Consider the following 23,265-nt stretch of genomic DNA (forward strand, 5'->3'; position numbering starts at 1 on the left):
TAAGTACGCATTATGTGAAAAAGTATTTCCTTTTATCCTTTTTTTTATTGCATTTTCATTTTGCTCCAGTTCCATCCAATTACAATGTACTAATAATCAGATTGTAAAAGAATAAATATGTAATTGTTCTACCTAATGGTGCTGTGGTAACCGTGTTTCAATTTTTGGCCATCAGTGGTCAGTGCTTGATGCCGTGAATAAGGAGTGTCTGGCCACAAGTTCTACTACAAAATATATTAACACTGGCATAATATTCCAATTCTCTGGGGTGAAGGTGTCACGTACGCATTTAAAAGTGGCCTCTTATTGCTGCAGGCTAACATAACATAACTTTTGAAACAGCATCCAACCAACTACACCAACACAACGTACATATTAAATGCTATATACTCACAACACTTTGAAAGTCTATATAAAAATGAGCAAGACGTTATTTCAGTAAGATTGAGCTGCATACCTGGAGTTCTCGAATATCAAACTTCTCTTCAAAGACATAAGCAGCATCCGCACCTGCAGCAAGGCCCCCCATATTGGCCAGGTAACCACAGTAGCCACCCATTGTCTCAATGATGAACACACGACGCTTGGTCCCACTGGCTGACTGTTTGATGCGATCACATGTCTAACCAAAGCACAGAACACATTAGGGACATACGCAAACGTGAACAGACTCTCAACTGTGATATTTATCATATATGATTCTTTATCACAATTATAAGATTACTGAACTGCATTATATATATATACACACATACATATATATATATACACATACATACACACACACACACACACACACACAATACACATTCTCATGTCAATTGTTAATTCTGGAGGAAAATATTTCTTCCAGGTCACCTCTATATTCAAAATCAGGTGTCTTGGTAATGTCACGTTTGCTTGAGTTATCCTTCCATCTGGCTGCTTTTTGAAAATGTTAAAGGAGAAACTAATCTCACGGCACATTCTTATTCTTAAATCTTTGGAGTAGTTATATTGGAGTTTTATAGAGATATAAAAATGGAGTTTGCTTTCTGATCTGGCATATAACCGAATTTAGTCAGTCTCTACTTTCACTGTGCACATGACTGAAGAAATCACTTTTGATACTGAGGAGTTTTAAGTTTCCTAAGAAGCTGTCTTTACAATTTGAATTTACGAGGCTGAAGTCCTAGGTTTCTACTGATCCACGGTTTGCTTACCCAGAGGGCTATTCATGCAAATTTCCATGACTTGGCAGCAACAGAGCCAATTTCTCCTACTTCATGTCCATAAACACATACTGATTATGGGAAACCAATCTCAAACCACATCTTATCTACAAATGGGTAGGAAATGTTGCTTACTATGAGGAAATCTGTTGGCTTACATGAAGCATAGGAGATGATGATTTACAGTAACTTCTATCAGCACTGCCTGTGAGTAGCTTAAACAAGCCTCCCTAAAAATAAATTTCAAAAAGATGACAGCTCTGATTGGAGGACTAAAGAGAAAACCCCAAAATAGCATGAGATCAAGTCTAAGAGTATTTGAAAAATGATTGCCAAGCATCCCTAAACTCAAATGATATTCAAGAATATACCAAATAATATTCAAATTTTGGTAATTATTTTCACTTCTTGTGAAAGCCACATATGCACAGAGCTGCTTTGCAAAACTGTCTTAAAATTATTACACTTTCAGTCACTACTAGTATGAAGATAATGGGGAGGGAGGAAGAGATATTAATTGCTCATTAAAAACCTTTCCTTGAGGGCAAATAGAATTTTGCAAATCTGGTTTGTGGGTCCAGCTGAATTAAGAGGAAGCCAGATGAGTGCAAGGATCTAGCAAATTCAAGATCATGAAGTTCTTGCCCTTTATTAACAATGTATTTAGAAGGAAACATAAAAACACCCCTCAGACCTGAGTTTTTGAATGAGTAACTACAGATGCAGTTCTACATTTGATGTTCTTCCATTCTGCTTGTGGATTAATTTTTCCACATACAGCCTTAACGTCATTTATTTTTTGATATATAAAGACAGTTTCTGAGCCTGATATTTGCATTAAATACCGACTTACCAGAGCACAAAACAAATAAAGTTTAAACTGGTAAATGGGAAAGCCTAAAAAATTAAAAAGTCATAAGCATTTAACATTATCATGAATGACAGCATTTAAAGCACGAATAACTATATTATATATAAAATAATATATATATATTTATATATATTTACTTTAGTTCAACTACCAGAGCTATAACACATATATATCCACAAATGATCAAACAGACTGATCTAAACATGCTATCCCATATTCTTTTAAAAAACAAGAAGCGGCTCCAGAACAAAACACATCACATATTAGTTCAGATCACGCACTTGATCAGTTACTTACAATGGTAAACCCTTTCTAGCTATCTTGGTTCTTACACTGTGCCCATACTGTGTTCTCCAGTCTTTTCCTCACTGAGTACAGCTCAGTGTAAGCTCCCAATATGCAATAAACAACAGCATACTTGTAGCAACCCCTGCTGCTTTCACGAATGGCTGGCTTATGATCACACCAATTCTAACTCTCTGGAAATAATGCTTGGGATCTCATGGAGAGTAAGTGTATACATGATGACATCACTAAGGAAATCCTGGCTTTTAGGTGCTGGGGAAGTAAACATATAGGCCAGGCTGTCCAAAAATGACTTGGCTGCCAAACTTGAGATACCTCAAAAGGGCCTGCTATTCATGCAAATGCCTGTTCTCACTTTCTCACATTGTTAATAAGAGGGCAGCATTATCTCCTGCAAATGTAAACTTGTTTGTAAATTTGTTTGTCTGAGCGACTGGCTGAACAAGCAGTAGGACTGAGTGGACTTGCAGGCTCTGAAGTTTATGTTGTTTTGAGTGCAGTTGTGTAACAAACAAAAAAAATCTACATTTGTAAGTTGCACTTTTACGACTAAGAGATTGCACTACAGTACTTGTATGAGGTGAACTGAAAAATACCATTTCTTTTGTTTATCATTTTTACAGTGCAAATATTTGTAATCAAAAATAATAAACACTTTGATTTTAATTACAACACAGAATATAATATATATGAAAATGTAGAAAACATCCAAAATATTTAATAAATTTCAATTGGTATTTTATTGTTTAACAGTGTGATTAAAACTGCAATTAATCACGAAAAAAATTTTAAATTGCGATTACTTTTTTTGAGTTAATCGCATGAGTTAACTGTGATTATTCGACAGCCCTATTTTTAATCCTTTCACACCAGAGTCAGTGTTTCACAGAACAATTTTTGCTGGCTGTGATGAATACATCATAACCACCAGCACTGAGGAGTTAAAATTCCGTCATGAAGCTTTTGAAGAATATGAAGTAAAGAATAACAATATCCGTTTGCTTAAGCTGCTCTTTTAACTGCATGATCACACATGCATCTGGGAAGCTGGGGAAAGGTTTTATTCCTCCTACTTTCCTATTACAGCACTTCTTCCAACATACAAAGGTCCTGAGTCTCCAAGCACATTAATAACTGTACTTGTGAGTAAAAGTAGTTACTGATAAGCATAAGCATTTTCAGGACTGAGTTCTCCCTTGGTATATAGGACATTATTTAGGGAAGAAGCACTTCTATGAATTACATTATCATAGAATACTAGTTACTAATGCTTATCTGATATTTTCAGAGAGGCAGATCCTCAGCTTGCATAAACCGTCAGCTGAGGATCTCGCAAAGTGTTTTACAAGGATATTACTATTCCTCGTTTATTGCTGAGGGGGACAGACTCAGAGAGGGTAAGTGACTTGCCCAATGGCACATACAATGTCAGTGCCGGAAGCAGAATTAGAACTTAGGAGTCAAATTCTGATAATCTTTTACCACAGAGTGAAGCACACTGCCTCTCCTAAGAATTCTGATATTCAAAGAAGCAAAGAGCAACAGTACACTACTGTCAATCTCAACCAAAGACACTGGCTCCAAGACAATGGTGCAAACCTACAGAATTCAAGAGGATTGCATGTGTGCAAGCCTGGGCAAAATTTTCCTCATTTAGTTTTTACTCAGAGCAATAACACGGAGGAAGCATTACTGAAAGCTGCATGGCCTACAAAAAAAGGCAGTGGGATAGAAGCAACAACTGTCGGTATTTTCTACCTTGTCTGTGGCCATCTACCATTTATAACTTTTGTTGTTGGTACTTCTCACGTTTTCAGTCTTTGCCAGGTGAATCACTATCGAAGACTCTGGCCCCACTGATGTCAGCCATGTTACCTGCTGTATGCAGAGTTAGATTCTGCTAGTGCTGCCACCACTAGTGGAGCTGTTATGGTGCCAACACAACAATGGGAGACTAGGGGGAAATGCCACGGTAAGCAAGGACTAAGGGACAAATCCTGATCTAACTGAAATTAATGACAAAATCTTCAGACACCAAATGACACACTAACAATGTTCTATTGAGGAGCCAGAATTGGAGAAATCAGAGGATTCTGCACATTGTCTAATGGCAGAGCACACGTGTTTTATCAAATAAGAACAAGGATTACAGGCAACGAAGGGGAGCTGGAGCAGGCCCATAATGTGCAAAGTGCATTATTCTGGTCATACAGCCCATTTGAAATCAAACTGTTGGCAATTTAAATGGAAGCATGCACAATAGTAATCAGAAGTAGTATCTCAATGCTGTTTGACTATAAAAGGAAGTGATACCACTGTAAGCCAAGCTTTGATGTATCCAACTTGTAAAATTTACTTTCTTGTTATACAGTACTTTACGTGTTGCAGTCATTAAGCGTCAAATCAGCACAGCACTTAAGCGTTTGCTTAATATTTATCATATGACTAGTCCCAGTGGAGTGCTTCATGCTTTAAGCCTGGACTTATGTGGTGTGCTGAACTCGGATCTTATTCCGTCATTGGTCCATTCCTTGGGTCATTTACTTTTTTTAAGGTGCATGGGTTTTTATTCTTTCAGTTAAGTATAGCAAAGTAGTCCCATGCAAATTATTTTAAACAACGAAAAATTTTATGTACTTTATTCTTATTGCAAACATACAAAGGTTCTAAGAATGCATTGACTAGTTACCCTAAAGCCACTATCTAAAACACCAAAACACAAGCTAAATATTAGCCAACATAACTGATAGAATTTTAATTAGATTACTCTTCAGTCAATCTGGAAAATGTTGATTACTTTCTGATCACAGGAGCTTAATGTTTTAAACTAGAATATTTTAGCAAACTAAATGTTTCAAGGTCTTGCTAGTATCACAACAAAGACAGACACTGTACAATTTAATTTTCAAAGGATATGCAGTCTTACCTCCACAATAGCATTCAGGGCAGTGTCAGCACCAATGCTAAAGTCGGTGCCTGGCACATTGTTGCTAATAGTAGCTGGCAACACACAGATAGGAATGCAAAACTCCTCAAAGCGAGCACGTGCTTCAGCTAATTGCAGACAACTTTCATAGGCCTGAAGCAGCGGTACAAGTATTATTAGCAATACACCCTCGCATATGGATAGCAAATTATTATGCATTCAGCTAGTGGCTCCTTGCGTGTGATGGGAGGGTTGGCTTTCCATTGGCACAACAAAATAAAATTGGTGATATTAAGGATGGACAAAAAAAAAAAGTTTCCTCTAAATACCACAACAGTGCACGGGTCGCATTGGCACAATGCTCTTCTGAAGAAAGCGCAGAAGGAAGTTAATGTGAGTTAGTACAGACTGAAAATGAAATGTGGATAGTGCAGAGACTGAAGTGGCTAAGCAGAAATGTAGGCAGCATGAGTGTACTAGAAATAAGTCACCTCAAAATAAGTTAAATGAACAAACACTATTCTACATACTAAATAGTTTAAGGAAAGGTAACTAGGAAAACATCTACACTCAGAAGAAAATGCTTCTGCATACACTACTATTATGACAGGTTTCAGAGTAACAGCCATGTTAGTCTGTATTCGCAAAAAGAAAAGGAGTACTTGTGGCACCTTAGAGACTAACCAATTTATTTGAGCATAAGCTTTCGAGAGCTACAGCTCACTTCATCGGATGCATACTGTGGAAAATACAGATGTTTTTATACACACAAACCATGAAAAAATGGGTGATTATCACTACAAAAGGTTTTCTCTCCCCCCACCCCTCTCCCCTGCTGGTAATAGCTTATGTAAAGTGATCACTCTCCTTACAATGTGTATGATAATCAAGGTGGGCCATTTCCAGCACAAATCCAGGGTTTAACAAGAACGTCTGGGGGGGGGGGGGGGTAGGAAAAAACAAGGGGAAATAGGTTACCTTGCATAATGACTTAGCCACTCCCAGTCTTTATTCAAGCCTAAGTTAATTGTATCCAAATTGCAAATGAATTCCAATTCAGCAGTCTCTCGCTGGAGTCTGGATTTGAAGTTTTTCTGTTGTAATATCACAACTTTCATGTCTGTAATCGCGTGACCAGAGAGATTGAAGTGTTCTCCGACTGGTTTATGAATGTTATAATTCTTGACATCTGATTTGCGACCATTTATTCTTTTACGTAGAGACTGTCCAGTTTGACCAATGTACATGCAGAGGGGCATTGCTGGCACATGATGGCATATATCACATTGGTGGATGTGCAGGTGAACGAGCCTCTGATAGTGTGGCTGATGTTATTAGGCCCTGTGATGGTGTCCCCTGAATAGATATGTGGGCACAGTTGGCAACGGGCTTTGTTGCAAGGATAGGTTCCTGGGTGAGTGTTTTTGTTGTGTGGTATGTGGTTGCTGGTAAGTATTCGCTTCAGGTTGGGGGGCTGTCTGTAGGCAAGGACTGGCCTGTCTCCCAAGATTTGTGAGAGTGTTGGGTCATCCTTCAGGATAGGTTGTAGATCCTTGATAATGCGTTGGAGGGGTTTTAGTTGGGGGCTGAAGGTGACGGCTAGTGGCGTTCTGTTATTTTCTTTGTTAGGCCTGTCCTGTAGTAGGTTACTTCTGGGAACTCTTCTGGCTCTGTCAATCTGTTTCTTCACTTCTGCAGGTGGGTATTGTAGTTATAAGAATGCTTGATGGAGATCCTGTAGGTGTCTGTCTCTGTCTGAGGGGTTGGAGCAAATGCAGTTGTATCGCAGAGCTTGGCTGTAGACAATGGATCGTGTGGTGTGGTCAGGGTGAAAGCTGGAGGCATGTAGGTAGGAATAGCGGTCAGTAGGTTTCCGGTATAGGGTGGTGTTTATGTGACCATCGTTTATTAGCACTGTAGTGTCCAGGAAGTGGATCTCTTGTGTGGACTGGACCAGGCTGAGGTTGATGGTGGGATGGAAATTGTTGAAATCATGCTGGAATTCCTCAAGGGCTTCTTTTCCCTGGGTCCAGATGATGAAGATGTCATCAATATAGCGCAAGTAGAGTAGGGGAGTTAGGGGACGAGAGCTGAGGAAGCGTTGTTCTAAGTCAGCCATAAAAATGTTGGCATACTGTGGGGCCATGCGGGTATCCATAGCAGTGCCGCTGATTTGAAGGTATACATTGTCCCCAAATGTAAAATAGTTATGGGTAAGGACAAAGTCACAAAGTTCAGCCACCAGGTTAGCCGTGACATTATCGGGGATAGTGTTCTTGACGGCTTGTAGTCCATCTTTGTGTGGAATGTTGGTGTAGAGGGCTTCTACATCCATAGTGGCCAGCATGGTGTTATCAGGAAGATCACAGATGGATTGTAGTTTCCTCAGGAAGTCAGTGGTGTCTCGAAGGTAGCTGGGAGTGCTGGTAGCGTAGGGCCTGAGGAGGGAGTCTACATAGCCAGACAATCCTGCTGTCAGGGTGCCAATGCCTGAGATGATGGGGCGCCCAGGATTTCCAGGTTTATGGATCTTGGGTAGTAGACAGAATATCCCAGGTTGGGGTTCCAGGGGTGTGTCTGTGCGGATTTGATCTTGTGCTTTTTCAGGGAGTTTCTTGAGCAAATGCTGTAGTTTCTTTTGGTAACTCTCAGTGGGATCAGAGGGCAATGGCATGTAGAAAGTGGTGTTGGAGAGCACACTTCTGAACAACATACTAATCCACAGAGACCTCCCTACCAACATTACAAAAAGAAGGATTCTAGGTGGACTCCTCCTGAAGGTCGAGACAGCAGACTGGACTTCTACATAGAGTGCTTCCGCCGACGTGCACGGGCTGAAATTGTGGAAAAGCAGCATCACTTGCCCCACAACCTCAGCTGTGCAGAACACAATGCCATCCACAGCCTCAGAAACAACTCTGACATCATAATCAAAAAGGCTGACAAAGGAGGTGCTGTTGTCATCATGAATAGGTCGGAATATGAACAAGAAGCTGCTTGGGGGTGTGGGGGAGAAAACCTGGATTTGTGCTGGAAATGGCCCACCTTGATTATCATACACATTGTAAGGAGAGTGATCACTTTACATAAGCTATTACCAGCAGGAGAGTGGGGTGGGGGGAGAGAAAACCTTTTGTAGTGATAATCACCCATTTTTTCATGGTTTGTGTGTATAAAAACATCTTCTGTATTTTCCACAGTATGCATCGGATGAAGTGAGCTGTAGCTCACGAAAGCTTATGCTCAAATAAATTGGTTAGTCTCTAAGGTGCCACAAGTACTACTATTATGGACGCTGCTTTCTTTAGCTACTAGTTTGTCCTAGAAGGTGAAGAGACACCTCTGCAACTGAAAGAAACAATCATGAAAATATGGCCAATGTTTTCCAAGAAGCATGTACATCAGGAGACACCTGTTTTTATGCGTGCAATTTGGATAATTGTGCATAAAAATGCAGGGATATTGCACAACACCATGTATTTTGAAGGAACATTTTAGAGGCTTTTTGAGTGGTCTTTTGGGGATTTCAAATCCCATATAGGCAGAAGGTAAATATATAGCGTGTGAGGTAGTCTGTGTATTTTCACAGGCTCCAGAGTTCCTAGTACTCTGTAGCAAAGGACTATACAGATGCCCCCCGACATACGCAACTGTTCTGTTCCAGAAAGCCTTGCGTAACTCGAATTTTGCGTGAGTCAGACATGTATACCCATGCGTTACGCAAAAATTTCTGCAACTCATTTCTGGCTTATGGAACTTTTTCCGTAAGTGCGAATTTGCATAAGTCAGGTCTTGCATAACCCAGGGAGCATCTGTAGAATGTGCAGTTGTTCTGACTTAGTGAGTGCACTAATCCAATTCTTCCTCAATATACAGTAATCCTGAACACCCATTGTGTAGAGAGAATGTGAAAAATCCCCACATATTTCATGAATCTCCAAAGGAAATCCAAATCCTGCAGTCCTTTTTGTTTTCACTAGTCTCGCTCTCCCAGCGGAGAAAAGGGTGCACAGTGGGGTGGGAGTAGGTATAAAACACCCTATTGCTACATGAGAGGAGAGTTCTGCAGGCCAATCAGCCTCCCACAACTAAAATGCATCAGATATCTGTGTAGTGGTGGATTGTAAGCAGGAAATGGGAAGGGAAGAGGTGATCTACCTGGGACATTTCCAGGAGGGAAGACGGGGGATTGGAGTCTATGTGGAGGGTTCACGTGGCTTGGAGGTATGATGTGGTGGCAAGGGACCGAAGTGAAAATCTCACCTCCAACACTCCATCCCTGGGTATTTTGGAAATTTAACTTTCACTTAAAGCTAAAACTGGGATTTGACTGATCCCAGTGTCACTTCTGGATTAAAATGCTGCCCATTTGCAGTGCTGAGAAGTGCTACAGGCAGGAAAGAGGGGATTGGCATTTGTCTTTCAAGATCAGCCATTGGAAAGCCTTGATGGGGGAACTTCACAGAACAGCCACTACCCCAGCCCAGCCCAGCCCAGCCAGGCTTCTTCGAGTTTTTCCTTACAGCAGAAAAAGATATACTGATTTGGGAACTGGTTTTGTTTAATAAAGCCTCAAAGCAGGCTGGATACCTGCAAAGCACTGATGAGCACAGCTGCAGCGTTTTGCCAAAGACTTTTGGGGAAGTGGTACAGTTAGAGGGAGATTTGGAGCAATTACTGGCACAACCATTTAGTTAGTCTGGAATGAAAGATACACTTTACTTGCATTAAATACTGCGTCATTTCATTTGATGCAAGTGTTTTTAGCAAACACATGGGTGAACACTCTGTGGTAACCCAGGACTGCTACTATATGAAGACATGCAACAACCCAGTATCACTGTTGCAAACCCCCCAAAACAGTCACTTTATACAAAGGGTATATTTCACACAGTCTACAGAGGGTTAAACAATTAACAGATGGTTTAATAAATGGTTAATCAATTGTTATAGATTGTATTACAATCTAACAGGTTGCTTATAACCACTAGCCTAGAACACTAATTGCTCATGTCTGTAAGATGCTTATAACATCTATGAATCAGCTCCAACCCTTTATAAATATACCCTTAATATAAAATGTGACCAAAGATACTATATAAGAACATATAATAACTCAGCATCACCCCTCCTCTACCCAGCTCCCATTTGCTGCGGTTTCTGGTTCCTTCCCCAACACGGTTAGATGATTCACCCCCTTACCTCTGCTGTTTCCCTGACAGGCTGTCTCTCCTCCCTTACACATGGCTGGTGCGAGGCTGCTCCTCTCCAGTTTTTCCATTCTCCATCTGTGGCTGGCATCTTTCCTTCTCCCTCCCATTTTACTCTGACATCCCCTACGGGTAATCCTGGGCAGCAAAAGCTGTGCACAGGCCAGTGTGGATAACCACAGCGGGAAAGTAACAGGGGGTAGCCGTGTTAGTCTGTATCCACAAAAACAACAACAAGGAGTCCGGTGGCACCTTAAAGACTAACAGATTTATTTGGGCATAAGCTTTCGTGGGTAAAAAACCCGCTTCTTCAGATGCATGGAGTGAAAATACCTAGTCAGTATAATAATGCATCTGTAATTTTCATTCTATGCCACCGGACCCCTTGTTGTTTTCACAGCAGCAAAGAGCGTGCAGCACGGGCAGTTCAAGAACGGTACAGATTCTGGGTACGAACTTGGCTCACCAGCCCGCTCGGAAGCCTGCACTGTGCTATCTTCACTACTACTGTTACCTGTGCTAGCTGGACTCAAACTAGCTCAGGTAGGCTAGCCTGTGCACAGCTTTTGCTGTGCAGACATATCGTGAAATCAAGACTTCTTCCTGTCTCCTGCTCAGCTCTATATTTCTTTTTCTTAACCCCTTCAATGCCCATCATGGTTTATATTGTTTCCAATTACTTTTCCTCATCCTCTTACCAGGCTCTGTTAGCTATGAAGGGGGCTGTAAATTAGTTTCACTCTGTTCAATCAAATGCAAAGCTCCTTGCCTTCTGTAAAATCATGCTGCAGAATTTTCTCTGAAATCCTCCCCTGGCTAGAGATTTGTGCTGTGGAATCCAAGCTTTCATTTAAAAATCTAGCCTTTAGTGTTATAAAGAAAACAATCTGAAAACATTGACCAGTGCATACTTCCTGAGTGCTGTGTTCCTGAGTTTGCAGACAGCCTGAAACAACAGCCTTGAAAGGGCTGTCTCATTCACTTTCATGGATCATTAACACTGTAAACATTTTAATTTAAATATAATTACTATGTTAACAATCTAACTGATTTTTTTTTTTTTTTTTTTAGCAGTAACTACCAGCTAGCATGCTTATCCCACAATCCTCAAATGTCTCCTACGCCCAGCTAGGTGCCAAAAGTGCCAAATGCTACCTAGTCAACAAACAAACCTCCACAAGTTTGCCCCAGATTATCTCTGCAACGCAGTTATACAACGTCACTACAAAAATCTTTGGCATATCAAAAATGAAATGTAGGGACAGCATAAAATTAATTCAATTTAACATCAAAACAAACAACACAGGACAAACTGTACTGGGCATAAGATTCTCTTTTTAAATATGCGAATGATAAAAACCCTGCATTCTAAAATGCAAGTGAAACTGTCACAGAATTTCCAGGGTCCTGTGCTAAAGAGCCTCAGAATCCAAGAACCTTGCTACACAATTTAGGTCCCATGGCTAAGGAGTGCACAGGCCCTTTACTGGAACCTAACCATTCTTTTCTTTAGGTTGTAAATTCTTCAGGACAGGGAGTCCTATTTGCTGGTAGTTCATCTTCCATTCAGTGCTCTCATGAACCCTCCCTAATTCAGAATTTTTATATGTATATTAGTTGCTACCTATTAATTCTATAATACTTTTCCTGATTCCAGTGAATGGGAAATAACCAAGTACTTTAAAAGATGCCAAAGCACCACTGGATGATTAGCAGTTGTCTGCATGGAGAGAAATACCCTGAACTACCCATGATTTAATTTTGGAGTTTGATTACTTCAGGATTTAGTTGTGGTTAGGAGAGATATTTTACTTTTTCCTTACAGGCTTCATGACAATAAGTATCATCCTTGAACATATTTTATATACAAACACATCTTGGGCAACACAACGCATACACTGCAATAACTAACCAAAAATTATACTTGTAGTATGTACAGAGGACAATTTATCTGATTATGGAAAATAAGCTCGTCAGTTAGGAAGTCAGTACCCTATAATGGCATTTAAGATTGTTAGAATGTCTGAAAAGTACTCAGGCATGTAAGCACTAACAGCTGATGTAACTAGCCACACTAAACTTTTTCAGGATCTCAGAAACCTGCCTATATACATACTAGAGGCCTCATTACCCACTCGCAGACCACATACTTACCTTATTGCAAATTGAGAAAATTTACAAAGATTGACATTTAAGTGAGAAGAGTAGCAATAAAACAGTTGCTTTGAACCCCTACAACTAAGTTTCAGGTCACTTTAGCATTTCACTTCAGCAGGAGTACAAGGACCATTAACTTCACTACTAACGTGCTTCAATACTGTGCTAGAGGAATCACCTGTAGGAGGAGTTCATTATTCACTCGTATGAACTAGAAGGAGACCGCCTATTCATATTTAACAAGCCAACTGGCCACTACAGAGGGTGATGTCACTACTCAGTATGATTTGGATGACCATAAAGTGAAAGGATCTATGTCAGTGGTGGGCAACCTGCGGCCCACGGGCCGCACCCAACCCATCAGGGTAATCTGCTGCCAGGCCACGAGACAGTGTTTACATTGACCGTCTGGAGGCACAGCTGCCCGCAGCTCCCAGTGTCCGCGGTTTGCCATTCCCAGCCAGTGGGTGCTGCGGGCAGCCGGGCCTGCAGACGGTCAATGTAAACGCTATCTCGCAGCCCGCCAGCGGATTACCCTGACCAGACTGTGCGGCCCATGGGCCGCAGATTGCCCACCACTGATCTATGTACCTTTACCAATTCTCTGAGTGGCCCACGATAACTTCAGTTCAGATGCTCAGAGGGCAGAAGGCTTACACAGCTTACAAACTTTTGTAAAAGAAAAAAAGTCCTTCTATTTTTCTTAAACAAAAGACTTTTTTAAAATGAAAGGTTAGCTCTCTTCACAGCTGAAATGAATCTATGGCTTCCTGAACCATTACATTTTATATACATCTCAAAAGAAAATCTAGGAAGAAATAAAACACAAGAATTGGACAAAATTCTAGCCTTATTAGTAAAATGTATCAGCTTCAAAATAGATAAAACTGTTATATTAACAACATGGCAATACTCTCTGACTGCTCTCTAATGAGGTTACCTGAAATTTAAACCCAGTGTATTGCAAAATATTGCTGTGTGTCCTGCTCTGTGTGAAATAGTCTACAAGGTCTATAAAGATGACAGTTAGGTAAATGCAGAAAGCCTATGATGAGAAGAAAAGCAGGCATCATGCATTACAGCATTATTTTACTTACCTTGATTTGCTGTCAATCTTTTTGGAATGGAGAATTTTATTTACCAGAACTGGAAACAAGGCCAACTTACATATAACATGGACCATGTGTAAAGAACAATTTAGAACTAAATTTTTATCAGTTGTTTACAGTCTTGACAAGGGCAATATTATAAGGGAAAACGAACATCTAATAATGCATGAGGGTCTAATTTTGCTAAAAGTAAATAAAATGAAAAGTTGACTACTTTATATACATGTAAGTTAATAAGTATATAGAAAAAATTGATGTTAATGTTCTTGGAATTAAGAAACTTGAGAAATCCTTCAAATCTCTCAAAAACGTCAGATAAGGACTAAAATATTCAAAAGTACCTAAGGGCATGTGCACACTGCAACAACACACCCACAGCTGGCCCATATCAGCTGACTTGGGCTTGCGGGGCTCAGGCTGTGGTGCTCTAAAATTGCCATGTAGAAGTTCGGGCTCAGGCTCCAGCCTGAATGTTTATTTTACAGCCTCCCAGGCAGAGCCTCTTGAACACAAGTCAGTGACGTGGGCCAGACGCAGGTGTTTTATTCCAGTACAGACCTAGCCTAAGTGACTTTGGAGCTGAAGTCCCATTTTCAAAAGTGACTTGAAAGTCACTATCTTTCACTGAGCATCTTGGCTAATAGCCATTGATGGACCTATCCTCCATAAACTTATCTAATTCTTTTTTTCAACACAATGATACTTTTGACCTTCACAACATTCCTTGACCATGAGTTCCACAGGTTGACTTGGCCTTGTGTGAAGACATACTTCTTTGTTTGTTTTAAACATGCTGCCTATTAATTTCATTGGGAGATCCCTTGTTCTTGTGTTATGTGAAGGGGTAAACAACACTTCCTTATTCACTTTCTCCACACCAATCACCATTTTATAGATCTCTATCATGTCCCCCGTTAATGATCTATTTTCTAAGCTGAATGGTCCTACTCTTTTTAATCTCTCCTCCTCTAGAAGCTGTTTCATACCCCTAATAATTTGTGTAATAATGTAATATCTCTGTGCATTTTCCATATTCTAATATATTTTTTTTGAGATGGGGCAACCAGAACTACACACAGTATTCAAGATATTGGCATAGCATAGCTTTATATAGTGGCATTATGATATTTTCTTCCTTATTATCTATCCTTTCCCTAATGGTGCCTAACATCCTGTTAGCATTTTTGACTGCTGCTGCACACTGAGAAGATGTTTCCAGAGAACTATCCAGAGTGACACCAAGATATTTTTCTGCTATTTACCTCTCTCCACTTTGAAAACTTACTATTTATTCCTACCCTGTGTTTCCTATCTTTTAACAAGTTATTGATCCATAAGAGGACCTTCCCTCTTATCCCATGATTGCTCACTTTGCCTAAAGGCCTTTGGTGACGGACCTTGTCAAAGGCTTTCTGAAAGCCCAAGCCCACTATATCCTGCATCACTCTTGGCCATATGGTTGTTGACCCCCTCAAACAATTCCAGAAGACTGGTGGGGAATGATTTCCCTTTACAAAAGCCATGGTGACTCTTTCCTGACACATTGTGTTCATCTATGTGTCTGATAATTCTGTTCTTTGTTACAGTTCCTCAGATTTGTCACCTAAAAAGAAGTGCTCTGGTGTGGGAATCTTCCCTCACATCTTTTGCAGTGAAAACCAATGCAAAGTAGAGCATTAGAAGAATACCTACTTATTGGAGAAACATCTGAGAAATAAACCCTAATCTTTGCAATATATAAGGACACCCTGTAACTGTTTGTTGTAACTGGGTACACTCTAATGTTTGGTGTAGAGAAGGGATTTCCTCTTCTACACTGCCATAAACTGTCACTAGTTTTTGATTTTGGGCTTGATGGTGGTGCTTTATTCTTTTTTTCTCCCCTCTCCTCTGTATATGTATGCCGGAAAGACCACTTGTGTGTATACAGTGTTATTGTAGCCACATCATGCCTAGGATATTAGAGAGACAAGGGTAGGTGAGGTGATATCTTGTATTGCACCAACTTCTGCTGGTGTGAGCGACAAGCTCTTCTTCAAGTCCTGGTTCAATAAAATATATTATCTCACCAGCCTTGTCGTGTGTGTGTGTGTGTGTGTGTGTGTGTGTGTGAGATGTTATTACTTTCCAAAATCCAAAAGTTAAAAAAAATCTATAAAATGAAAATGGAGTCTTTCTATACCCAGTGCATGTGAAAAATGGTTGGAACTTCTGGAGGAAAGAGAAAGCGAAGTATACCAGGACTTTTCAGTTCAGTGTCACTTGCATGCAGTCACCAAACCATTTTGCAGATTATGTTTCCAATGTTCTGGTCTATAAAATATCCACTTCTTGCCAATTCAATCAGCATTAACTTGAATGCTTTGTTAGTAAGCACGCACACTTGAACAGACTTACATCAGTTATAGTGTTCAGAGCAGTATCTGCACCAATGCTGAAATCTGAACCCGGTACATTGTTGGATACAGTTGCAGGAACCATAACCATTGGAACACAGAACTCGTCATATTTCTCACGGGCAGCTGATAATTCCAAAAGTCCCAGGTAGGCCTGTTGGGCACAGGCACGGTGTGAACAATTAGAAGGGATAAAAAGAGGACAAGGGTGGAATTATAACATGGATGAGGCCACAGGGAGAGCCATTTTTTACCACAGCACACATCACACATTGGGATAATAAGGAACCACTAAAATCTAACAAAAAATACATAAAAATTAAAAATATCACACATTTAAATTCTGAGACAAACAATAAGTACTTCTTTCACTCTTAATGAGATATATATTTTATACATACCCAATGCTCTAGATAATAGGAAAATGTTACTGTATAGTTCAGATTCCCATACATTTTAATATCATAGTCATTTTCATTTAAGTTCCCTTAATCTCATCGCTATGGACCTGATTCAGGAAAATACTTATGCAGGCACATAAATCCATCCACATTCAGGAAGGCACTTAAGGACGTGCTTAATTTTAAAACATATGCTTACGTGCTTTCCTGAAAAGGAATGCTTTCCTGAATCAGGGCGTACATGAAGTAAAAGTTATTTTGGTGAAAAGACTAAAATCCCTGTCTCCAAAAATAAAAATACATTTCTAGATTATTGATCCAGAAACTAAAATATATTAGAATGAACTGAACATATGAACTGGAGTGGCTTAAACAAGAAGCCAGGGTGCAGTTTTTATTATAATTTAAAGACTACTATGGGGCCTTTCAAAGGTGCCTACATTTCTTAGGAACACAAGTCCCATTTGCATTTGTGCTCCTAAGTCACTTAGGCTATTTTGAAAATCTGTTCTACCCTGCTGTCTTACTTTTAATTGAGGGGGAAAAATGTATTTTGTTTTACACTTACTATCAACTATTCTGCATTCCAAAGCTCCAGAGACATAGATCATCTCCAAAATTTCTTATCTCAAAAGCTCTCGCTCTGTTCCATATATCAAAATTCAACATAAGCAAAATTTTAGTTATGGGGAAAAGAAAATATTTTGATGCTTAAAAATGAGTGTAGTGTGTTTCAATTCCACTCCAGCTAACAAGTTAACAGAACAACTAGGTAATGTACCTCAAATCCACCAATAACCATAAGGGCGTTGATGTTATTAGTGCGCATCTGGTCAGCAATCTTCTCCAAATACTTTGCAGGGAGGGTACTAAAAAAATAGTTAAATCGAAAGGAGACGAGAGGTCAAACATCTATGGATATTACTGACAATACCTGTTCGTTTTGGTAGGATGGGTTGTTGAATTGTCAGTATAGCGAAAAGTTCTATATTTTACACACTTAGGCTATGTCTACACTATGAGCTGGCAGGGCAGGGTGATTCCCTGCTCGTGTACCCATATTCACACTGGCTCTCATCAATCTAGTGTGAGTATAAGCATCAGTGTAGCCATGGTAGCATGAGCAGTGGTGACACAGGTTCACCGTGCCAAGTCTGTACCCACTGGTTTCAGGTGGGCTTGTATTTGGCACGCCTAAGCCATGCCTCGTCTGCCCTACTCGCTCCCCGGTACTACTGCAGCTACACTGCTGTTTATCCTCACTCCAGCTCGATGAGAGCTAGCCCGGTATGTGTATTTGAGCAGCGGAATCACACCCCTCGCGTGTAGTATAGACGTAGCCTTCTCCATAGAAAGATTTTATTTTCTAGCTATCACCTATATTGAGAGGATTACACAATACAATTACAGCCAGTAACAAAGGAAGCCAGGAAAGGACTTTTTTGGAAATCCACCCCAAAAATTAAATAAACTCAGTCTATTACGTCTTTAGTCGGTCTTCTCCCTCTGTTCTTTTAAACCAGGGAGGAGCAAATAGTTTTTACGTAACGTTTCCCCATGACCAACAGTCCTAAACTTTACTGAGGTGATTAATTTAAATAGGGTAATCAGATATGCGAAATCTGACTAAGTTCTTAAGTAAATGGGTTGAAAGAATGTGTTAGCCACAAGATAAAGCCATGATTCCACAGGCTGTTCCATGCATAGACATAACATGGGTCTGCATGGACACAGCAATGCATTCACAAGTTGTATATCATAAGACTGGAACGTGCCATGTAACCACGCTTCTTGTAACTTCCTACAATACTCTGTAGCAATAGCCTTAAGTGTTTTAAAGCAATGATACACAACAAGGGACTGTTTTAATTCTGTCTCCACTGATGGAAACCCATTAGTACCACAAAATGCTGAATTTGAACACCCTGAACTTAAAAGAGAAGAGATCTCAGGTAAATTCTCAAAAATCAAAAGAAGCTTCAATACATAAATGTACAGTAAAGACAGCACATGCAGTTCACTCAGTGGCGGATTAGCCACTGGGCCAATGGGGCAGGTGCCCAAGGGGCCCCAGAAAAATGGGGGCGCTCCTTCCAGGTAGCAGGGTCAGGGCGTGGGGGCTTGCCCTGCTCCCCCCATCCACCCAGTTCTTCTGCCAGGGAGTGGGGTCGGGGCACAGAGGCTTGCCCCACTCCGTCTGCCTGGCGCTGCTGTCAGGGTGCAAGGGAACCCTTGCACCGCAACCCCGCTCCCTGGCAGGAGTGCTGGACGAGTGGGGGAAGCCCCCATGCCCCAATCTCATTTCCCCAGCAGGAGCATGAGGGGGGGAAGATGGGGGAAGGAGGCTGCGGGGGGGGGGGGGGGGGAACTGCAGGCGGAAGGGGTGGGGAGCGGCCCCCCACTTGCTCTGGTCCAGGCCCCACAAACCCCTAATACACCTCTGAGCTCACTAAAAGGTACGTTTTGGCCACTGTTTCTTCTACTTGGGTAAAGTGACCGCAGCCAAAATTACGATATTACCGTTTTGTGCCAAGAAGCGACCCTCCTTGTCCAGTCCAACCTCCAACATCTCCCCAGCTGATTTCCTTTATCTACAAATAAAGTTAAAAAGAGGAGGTTCCCTTAAGTAACTTTCCAAATGCTACATCTTTGGTCATGCAACAGATGCAGTTTAATGTAAAGCTTTTGGAACAGATGTTTAGCACCATGGGAGCTACCACAAACGAGACCTGGCAAAAAATCCCACAGCTCAGTTTCAAGAGGTTAATTTAATCTCCCTTGAAATTTTACCCTTTTCTCCCTTGAAATTTTACCCTTAGCTCACCTCTGTCTATTTGTTCCTTCTTCCTCTATGAATCCTGCCTCCATCTTTTTCCTCAACTCTTATCTTTCATCCTCCCTCCATCTCATCTCCTCCCCTTACCTTTCGTGATAGTATAATGCAAGAATCCAAAGCCAGGTCCCAAACTTGGTCCTTCACTCGCTCAAGAGAAGGAACAATTTTCACTCTGCTGTGACCTGACCCCCATCCCCATCCTCCGGCCAATCTAGAAAGTGGAATATGGCAAACTCTGTATCCATCTTCTCCTTGGGAGACCAGGTTAGCTGATGGGTTGCCTCAGACATGGAGGAAGGGAAGTATCATGACAGACCTATCCCCACTTTCTGAAAAACAACCAACCTGTGTCTGCCCTAAAGAGAAGTCCTTCAGGGTTTCAAAAATACAGCATGTCACAAATCTCAGGACTTGGTTGCTGTATAGTATAGCATATTCCACTGAAGGGGTATATCTGATAATAAGTCACAAACATGACAACAGATTCAGTGATTGGTCTGTTATCTCGCTGTTATCTAGCCTGTGTGCTTATCTCCAGATGCTTCATACTCCAACGGCCAGTACAATGTAGGCAGTCTGCCAAACACTCAACATCCTGCCAAGGTCACATTAAAGCTGTCCTCTGTGCAGAAACAATGAACCTCTTATACAGAGAATTTCTCATCCAAGATATCCAGGAGGCAAAAGAATTCAGACCGGGTTAACCTAAGACAGGATGCTCTTAGAGGTACATCTTAGACAGGGCTGCTTGTTTGCAGACACATATTACACCTGCAAAAGTGTCGGAGTGAAAAAATAGCTGCAGGCGTAAAATTAAATAGGCTGAGCCTCTGCCGACTTGGACTGCGCCGGCGGTGAGACAGCAGTGCAACTATTCAGATTTGTAACCGTGTTTCAATGGCTGGCATAAATTTTGCACCCTCAGACAAGAGAGTCACTCTTCTGAAATTGTACCCGCTCAGGAAAGAGACTTGGTGCTTAACCATGCAATAAATGATCTCGAACTGAATATTAACGCATAGCCTAACTATCTGGTTCTGAGCTGTAAGGGAATTCCGTTGCTGGTGTTCAGCACCCATATATTGCGTCAAGACATCCTTAGTCTCTATAGCAATGGTAGAGATACGCAGGTGACATGATCTATGTATTTATAAGTTCTTGTTGGCAATAAAGTATACAGCTCCAATCTGAATTAACTAGGTGTGTCTATATATAAGCAGTTAAATTTAAAAACCCTTGTGGAGTCAGTTCACTGAATGATATCACAGTCATTTCTGTATTTCCATTAGAAATATGACAATAAGGTAAAAAATAAAAAAAAACAGTTTACAGCACTTTAAATACAGTCATTTCGTACTAACCTGGCCTCTAGCAAAGCCTTCAAATCCATCAATGACAGCAAACATGTTGTGACCTTCAGTTATGCCAACTCTTACTGCAGATCGGACGGCAGCATTCATACCGGCTGCAGGGGCACCTACATTTAAAACTGCCACATTAAAATTAGTCTGCAAAAGAAAGAGAAAACAATTGTTAGATCGAATGTACAACAGTGAAGTGACTGACAGATATTCTAATGTTACATAGCAACTGTATCGTAAAAAGATCAACAGCAGTTTTCAAAAGTTTAAAAAAGCTGTTCTAGATTTAAGTGGGTGAAAAGGTTTCAGCACATTATCATCAAATTAAAAAAAAAAACACATAGAAACAATCTGAAAAGGAACAAAAGATCTAGCTTTTCTAAAAAAAATTTAAACAGTTCTGACCAAGAGCTACATTTGACTTGAAAATCAAATCATTCAGGGTCTTGTATTTTCATTCTAACAGGGTCAAAAACTATGACAAAAAAAAAAAAACTCAGTTATCCACTTGGTGTCATAATATCAGTGCAGAAATTTGCAACAAAAAAAACGCAAAGTAGGCAAGGCAAAGAGTGTGAAGGGACATGTTTTGGTCCAGTGGCATAACCACTAGGCATGTGTTATCAGCCGACTCATGGAACAGAAAAGACATCAGCTTCAAATTAAAATGCCTGCCAAATCCTTATGCAGGCAAGATACCATAACAACGGTCACTGAAAGAGACTTTCATAGCGGGATTACAGGTCAGAGATCACATTTAGACAACTCAAACTACTTTTGGGTACGTAATGTTTGCTATTGACTGGAATTAAATGTATTTAGGTAAAGGTGTTTAGTCCTTTCAGAGCTCAGAATGTCTCTCTGTTCAATTCTACAGTGAAGTCAGGATAATGAACATGTAATATTGCAGTGATTTCACGGCTAAGGCTACAACATCAGATAGAGGTTTATGACTTCACTAAAGATCAGAGCAGAGAACAAGCTGGGCTGTAAGGAGAAAAACTCTCAATAAAACAAAATCTGCTATAATAAAGGGAAACAGAACATTATCAGGTAATTTGTGCTTTGTACACATGCTTTTATCAGTGTCAAAGTCCCTCTTTACACTGCTTAATTATGAATTTACCTTGGTTATGTCAAAACAATTGTTTGTTAGGGGCTTTACAGGAAAGCATATTCAGTACTCCTCAGGTAACCAAATACACACAATGTTGTTGTAAGCTGTTCCTTTTATTTATAGGTCAGATATACAAGGTCCAATTCTGACCTCACACCAGGTTTGGAACAGCAAATATTCTTTTCTGCAATGGAGTTACTCCTACTTCAGACTGGTGTAACTGAGCCCACGGATTCTTTCCTAAAGAAACAGCTCTATGCTTTGATTTCCATTCTAAGTGCTAAAGGAAATGACAAGTCAAAATGAGCTTTATCAGGATAAAAAAAGTCAAGTTATTGAGTAAAAAATTAGCAAAACATCTTTCTGACTAATTTTAACCATGGTTCATAGAACTCTACTCAACTCAAGTCTTCCCTACAACAAGCAGTACCTGAAATAGAGAAGTGTTCTTTACAAATTAATCACTGGTTATTTTCCTTGAAAGTTGTACTAAAAAAAAAATCATTAAATTATAACTTTTAGATATTGGGCCAGATCCTCAGACAGTGTAAATCAGTGCAGCTCCATTGACTTCCATGAAGCCATGCTGATTTACACCAGTTAAGAATATGATCCATTTCTTTTAAATGAAAGAAGTAAGTCTATATTCATAATACATAGAATTTGGTTTCGTATTTCCACAGTTGAAATTAATACTGGCAAAAAATATCTTAATAAGGATAGAACTAAAACTTTGCGTAGTTTAACTTCTCCAGAAGGTAAGCCATGTTATTTTACATTTAGTAAGGGTGAAGCATTCAAGAGCTAGTGAACAGCAGAAGCAAAATGCAAAATAGTCTGAGCTTGCGTGGCAGCACTCATTGAGCTTTAAGCAATTTGTTAATCACATTCAGCAGCACCTCCACATTAAAATGGCATGCATTAAAGTGCTCTGCCTGGATTTTGGCATAGCAATGGCCTAACTGAGGAGGAAACTCTTCCATTTTCAATCCCAAAAGAGAACAAACATTTTGGGTTTTTTTTCTAAAGATTACAGATTGTAAAAACCAAAACAGTTGCTAACAAAAATCATGGTATTTATGCAAATATTGCATGGGCAGTGTTATTTCCCGGCCATTGTGCCATAGAGTGTGACAGTGCATGCCAGACTGTGTTTGCCTGTAGTGAAGAGTCTAATCTTCCTGTATCTGAAGCACAGGTGGGCAAACTATGGCCCGCGAGCCACATCCGGCCCACGGGACCCTCCTGCCTGGCCCCTGAGCTCCTGGCCCAGGAGGCTAGCCCCCGGCCCCTCCCCTGCTGTTCCCCCTCCCCCACAGCCTCAGCTCACTGCGCCTCTGGTGCAATGCTCTGGGAGGTGGGGC

At 40.5% G+C, this 23,265-nt stretch overlaps 1 protein-coding gene across 5 annotated transcripts in view; it reads right to left on the bottom strand.

The window, feature by feature from the left end:
* The window catches only part of PFKP (phosphofructokinase, platelet), an 82,858-nt gene that overhangs the window by 8,519 nt on the left and 51,074 nt on the right, over positions 1 to 23,265 (bottom strand). For 2 of the 5 annotated variants that reach the window (XM_074946231.1, XM_074946233.1), the window contains 5 exons: positions 20,785 to 20,931; positions 19,108 to 19,178; positions 17,369 to 17,456; positions 5,315 to 5,467; positions 458 to 622 (listed from right to left, as the gene is read on the bottom strand). In XM_074946231.1, the coding sequence (XP_074802332.1) occupies positions 458 to 622; positions 5,315 to 5,467; positions 17,369 to 17,456; positions 19,108 to 19,178; positions 20,785 to 20,931 (624 nt within the window). Of the gene's footprint in view, positions 1 to 457; positions 623 to 5,314; positions 5,468 to 16,187; positions 16,341 to 17,368; positions 17,457 to 19,107; positions 19,179 to 20,784; positions 20,932 to 23,265 lie in introns of all 5 variants that reach the window. The other 3 variants (XM_074946230.1, XM_074946232.1, XM_074946235.1) reach the window with 2 other exon arrangements.

The sequence above is a fragment of the Natator depressus genome, chromosome 2, assembly GCF_965152275.1.
Source record: "Natator depressus isolate rNatDep1 chromosome 2, rNatDep2.hap1, whole genome shotgun sequence".
Classification (NCBI taxonomy): Eukaryota; Metazoa; Chordata; order Testudines; family Cheloniidae; genus Natator; species Natator depressus.